Source organism: Lissotriton helveticus, chromosome 10 (assembly GCF_964261635.1).
Source record: "Lissotriton helveticus chromosome 10, aLisHel1.1, whole genome shotgun sequence".
NCBI classification, from domain to species: domain Eukaryota; kingdom Metazoa; phylum Chordata; class Amphibia; order Caudata; family Salamandridae; genus Lissotriton; species Lissotriton helveticus.
This window is the reverse complement of record NC_136071.1, coordinates 437,411,627-437,417,626: the sequence shown is the minus strand read 5'-3', so window position 1 is coordinate 437,417,626 and position 6,000 is coordinate 437,411,627. Positions and strand designations below refer to the sequence as shown.

The 6,000-nt window shown below is 39.2% G+C and overlaps 1 protein-coding gene across 4 annotated transcripts in view; it reads right to left on the bottom strand.

Annotated features, from left to right (window-relative positions):
* Positions 1-2,085: 2,085 nt before the first annotated feature.
* The window catches only part of CFAP70 (cilia and flagella associated protein 70), a 1,288,671-nt gene continuing 1,284,756 nt past the window's right edge, over positions 2,086-6,000 (bottom strand). For all 4 annotated transcript variants that reach the window (XM_078662924.1, XM_078662925.1, XM_078662923.1 and 1 more), the window contains one exon: positions 2,086-2,364. In XM_078662924.1, coding sequence (XP_078519050.1) covers positions 2,284-2,364 — 81 coding nt within the window. In that variant the 3' untranslated portion in view covers positions 2,086-2,283. The remainder of the gene's footprint in view (positions 2,365-6,000) is intronic.

Genomic DNA, 6,000 nt, shown 5'->3' with positions numbered 1-6,000 from the left:
GTGACCCACCAGTTCGACCTTTTACAAACCAGTTAGACCTAAAGAGCCCGCATGATTCCAAAAGCCCCCAAACAGGATCTTAGAAGCATACCAGCAAGATCTCATCTAAAACTAGCCTGACCCCAGGACCTCTCGAATAAACAATTGACTATCAGAAACCACCAGTTAAACATCAGGTCCCCAGAGCTGGACCTTAGCTCCAATCAGCAGATCTTAGGACCCACATTTCTGGCCTCAGGAACCATCGTCCTGACAGCAGGACCCATAGCTGGACTGCTGCATACACCAGCTGGGCCTTGCAATACACTAGCTGAACCTCAGCTGCCACCATTCAAACTACTGCTTCCACCAGCCAAATCTCTCAGTCCTCAAGCCAGAGTTCTCGCCCCTCAGGTCAGATCTTGTAACCCACCAGCCAGACGTCATGCCACTACAGTGAGTCCCCAACTTCTAAATGGGGAAGACAAACTTTGGTCTGGACGTTAGGCAATACTTTCAATTTGCAGCAGGATTCCCACGCCACCAAATACTAAGGGGCTCATTAGGATCGCCGACGGACTTGAGTCCGTCCGCGACCCCAGAGTAGGAGGGAACGTCCGCATGGGCAGCGGCGTTCCCTCCGTGAAGATTAGGATGTGACCGCCAGGGTGGCGGTCACATCCTCTATCTTTAACATTGCGGCGGGTGCAGCTTCAAGCTGCACCCGCCGCAATGTTAAAAATGCATACATTGCATTTGTATGCAGAAAGCGGCAGGCACCACGGGGTGCCTGCCGATTTCTGCATACAAATGCAGGGGGGTACCATGGGTATGCCCCATGTGCACCCCCCACCCCCCCTTCACCCAGGGGGCCCGCAACGGGCCCCCGAAGTCAAATTCCGTATGCTTTTCCACGGCGGAAAAGCCGCCGTGGAAAAGCATCTCTTTTACACTATCCTAATATGGCTGGCGGTGTCTGATAGACACCGCCAGCCATGTTACAGCTTTTCCGCCGTGGTTGTAAGTCAACCGCGGCGTAAAAGCGGCGGACTGAAACCAGGACCCACCAGCCATCCTAATGTGGCGGTGGGTCTTTGGTGAGTCCGCTGAGGATTTTCCGCATGCTCCGGGCCGGCGGTGGCTTCCGCCGGCCCGGAGGATGCGGAAAATCTTCCATCCTAATGAGCCCCTTTATGTGGCCTTTTATGTCACCAAGCTAGTGGCATCTAAAACAGTATTCCCAAGTGTGAGTGGAGTTTAAATTGTAAATATGTTGAAGAATGACAACGCTGTAATTTCATGGGCATACACAAGCATTTTTCAATGCTTTTTTGCCACACTCATTGCACTTCTAAATATGCACTCATTTATAGCAATAAGGGGTGCAATATTTGGAGGAGTGTATGTGAAAAGGGGGTCAATAAGTATGTGAAAGAGCTTCAAACACATTTGTTTATGGGGTATTGGGAAGCATTTCTCCACAAGGAAAAATGTTACCATGTGAACACAAGAGGGAGTCAGGAAATGTGAGATTAAACTTACGCTTGGGGTTTCCATTCAAGCAGACAATCTATTTGTGTAGAGTTGTGCCTGCCAGTTGTACACCAGGGACTATCCCTTTAACTTAATCAAGAGTCTTTAATACCTAGCTAAATAACACAATTCTTCATTTACGCAATGACTGGAATGCTGGATTGCATAGTCTGACATGTCATTAATGGAAAAGGGAGAAATCTTATTTAATTTTGGAGATTGCTAGAAGGCCCAGTTCACATTAAAGTCCTTGTGAATGCCAAAGACAGGTTGATACTATTTGAGGCATATGCACTTTGAAATTAATTTCTCAGCCACAGAAGATGCAATTTTGATGTAAATAGTGCAAATTCATTGGTAATTTCTTCTAAGGAGGTCATAATAGTTCTTAAACAAGTAATTCTGTATGGTATGGGTTACGTACTAAACATCAGTGATTGAAATGCCATTAGCACAACAAACAAATCTGGATTTGGGAACAATTTCACGTTGAAACTAAAAGGAATATTAAAACAGATATTATGTAATGAACATAGACACACTAGGGTTTTATATTAAAAATATAATACGGAGTTCATATCCATTAATTTAATGTACGTCTACATACTCCAGACTCATTTATGTCACACGAAAGAGACGTTGCCCTAGTCCCACTGTGAATCCCTCTTGTTATTGCAGTCCTAAAGTCTGGTAGCAGGTAAGCTTGAAATCCTCTTCCAGATGACCTGGCCTTTGGTTTGCCCTCTGTGGCCAGTGCTACAGTAAGCCAGTTCAGAATGATGGGTTGCCAAATCCAACCAACTCTTGCATCTCGTGCACTTCTTGGAGCAAGGCTTCATCTTGCAGATTTAACTGTGTTGGGGGAAACCAAAAACATGCATCAGTCAAAGACATGTCTAAGAAAATACTCAATTTGCTCATGAAACCCTTAAAAGCAAGGGTCTGGGGAGAAGGTGGGCAGTGGAGAGAGGGTAGGGTTTATTGTGGTTCATCGGCAGGAGTGCAGGGGATTTGCTTGCAGGACTAATGGAGGTGATCACCTTTAGGTTTGACAGCAAAGAAGTTCATCTCTACAGTTAAAGTAAAGGATCCCTCAGTGGTCTGGAGGTTTAGTTTTTCAGGTGAGCGCAGAAGATCAAACTTCATGCAAACTAATTCAACTAATGCAAGTGGAATATAACTTACAAACAGTAACAATGTTTTACAACCACAAATGTGTTTGCAAACCAATGCTAAGTTACCAACCCATTGAGTTGGGGTGATTACTGATTCGCAAATGGGAAGAGGTCCCTTTAGGACCCTTCTCCTTTGGAAAGTCTGTTGGTAGCCTCAGGCAGAGCAGGCAGTGGTCCAAAACGCAACACCAGTTCCTTTTAGGAACACAGGCCTCTTCAGTTTTGCAGTACAATCATAAGGATGGTTGGTTGTCTCTTGTACCATTCGTATGTTTGCCGCCAATCAGATGGAATCCGAAATTGTGACCTGCCTACTGAAAACTAAATAGCCAAGTCTTTCTGCAACCCACTGCAATTCGGTATTCTGTGAATGACTAATACCTATTAGCACATGGGTTGGTTCGCAAAATCAGATTGCATTCATAAAACACTGAGCAAAATGTTCAAATATGGGCCCAGATTCACCAAGATTTTGTGTTGGGGTTGCATCTCTTCTTAGACACAACAATGATGAAATTTATATTTCGGTATTTACTATGTTAAGCAAATTCCGATTTTGTGTGGCTATGTAAAACAAAACAAAGTAACGCTGTTGTGTAAACTGAGACTTTGGTTCAGCTCAACACAGAATGTTTTCACATCCACGGGTGACATGTGTGAACTTAGTTCAATGGACCAACACCTGAATATGAAAGACAGGCTTTTGTAGCCCCACAAAACCCCACCCAATACATAGCTGAAGTGGAGTCAATGCTTCTGAGTTACTAGCAGTCCCTAAATAGGGATCCAAGGACACTATAGTGATTGAAAACAAGCCTATTCTGTTCTTCTTAATAACATACACACAAAAACCAGATCAAGAAAAATATAATTTAACTTATGTGTGTTTATTTAAATATGCTCACCCCTTTGCTTAGCATATCTAAAACAACCACACAGAATAGAATTAACACAGCACAAATACATGCTGTGAACGAGAATAAAATAAACCTTTCTACCATGGTTAAAATGTCATTAAAAAAAACAACACCATAAAACCCACTTTTAGGTGCCAAGCTAGGAGAGCATGTAGTAGTATAACGTGTGTCTAGAATTTATTAGGTAGAATCAGTGCACTATATACCTGTTTACAGCCAAGCGCTGTAATTATCAGTAGGCGGGAACACCATGTTCCCTGTCTAAGGTAAAGACGAGTTGCATTAGCTCCTCACCTTCTGGATTCAGGCTTGATATCAGCTTTCAGTAGAAAGTGTGATACGGCCGCATCTATGGCAGCCATAATTGTGTCAGGCAGTATCTTTCAAAATAATCTGGGGTGAAGGACCTCTCCTGACAAGGAGCAGCCCTTTTATACTATATTTAATCTAGGATGGAATTTTGAACATCACCGTGGGAATGTCTGGTATAACCAATGAGCATCAAGATCTTAGGCTAAGACGCATTCTTCTAGACAAATAAGGTAAACATACAATTCAGACTACACTGTTTAGGCTATTGCGCTTGTTTGTCCTTGAAATAGAGATAACAAGACACTTGTTCCAGACAGAGATCGCATCAGGTTTTTTTTCTGTCTATGTCTGAGTGACTTGACACTTTCACAGGTTTTTGGAAAAATAAGGACAGACAACATCTACATCAGAAGCAGACATGCTGTGAGAAATACCAGTGAGTAATCTACTGCCTTCTACCCCATAGGTGACAGAGCGTATGCTGTGCGCTCATTCATATTGACACCATACCTGAATCCAAATACTACTGAAAATTTGCTTCCTCTGCCTCCATAAAACTGGCGGGGCATTTCAGTGCAAGTCAGACACCTGTTGCACAATTGTGGCCACTTGTGCAATGTTGCACAACACTGCAACTGATAGAGGCATCCCCTGGACCAATCGGATAGTGAACCCGATGAAGACGATCAGCCAGGACAACCTCAACAAGCAGAAAGCGCATTGAGTGCTGCAGAAGGTAGGCAAAGACATGCCAAAATAACACAGTTATTTTTAAGGTGGTTAATGATACGAAACACTACATGAATTCATTGCCATTGTGTTTTATTAAAACAAAAATACTTTAGTTTGTGGTAATACACACATACCAAGCAGAATGTGTAAGTCAGAAGGCAACAGGATAACATTAACATGATACTTGTACATCAGCCCAGACAAATTTGGATAATGGTTACCTCACCAAATGTTATTCTTGTGTTCAATGCCACACTATTTTCAGTGGCCACGCACTCATGTTGCCCGTTCTGGGTGCTCTGATGGTAAACAGTCTAAATGTATACTTTTTTCCGACCGACAGGAATATCGAGTTTAAAATATTGGAGGAACAGAATATCGAAATCAAGAATATCGACAACCAGAATATTGACCTGAAGGTAAGAAATATTGTTTTTGTTAATATCAAAGTTATTAATATCGATAGCAAAAATATAAATTTTACTAATATCTATATTAATATTAATGTTATGTATTTTATTATGTATGTTTTTATAATTTTTGGTAATTATTGTACTACTTTTAAAATATATGTATTACATTTTTTGGAAGTTAGTAATCATTTTTTTAAGTAAATTATGCGTTTTAGTACCGTAGTAGGTTGTGGGTTTTTAGGGGAATAGGGTGGGAAGTAATTTAATTATAGTAAATTAATTAAATATTTTTTAGGAATTATTACATATTTTTAAATACATTTTGCGTTTTAGTTCTGTAGTGGGATGTGGGTTTATAGGGGAATAGGAGGGGGTAGCAATTTAATTGTAATTAAGTAATTATTTAATTTGCATTTATGGGTATTGGTAATTATTTTTATGTTAAATAATTATTAATTGGTTATTAATTTGTATTAATTGATAATTCATTTGTATTAATTGAATAATTGGTAATTATATTAAGTGTATTAATTTATTATAGAAGTGTGTTGTGAGGTTATAGGGTAATAGGGTGGGAAGTAATTAAGTAAATATTTATTTTAGTGTCGAGTATTGATAATTCAATTATTGTTAATCAATTATTAATTGCTAATACATTTTTAATAATTAATACATTGTTTTACAAATTAATTTATTGTTCATTAATTATTAATTGGTAATTACATTTAATTATTTATAATGTATTGGTTTTCATCAATAATGTATTGTTAATTAATTATTACTTGCTAAATGTTTTTTAATAATTATTGTTTTTTGGTATTGAAAATGATTTTTTGCTTATTTTATTATTATTTGGTAATACATTTTTCATAATAATTATTTAATTATATTTATTTTAATTGTTAATTCATTAATTGGTAATTTTTTTAAAATAATTAT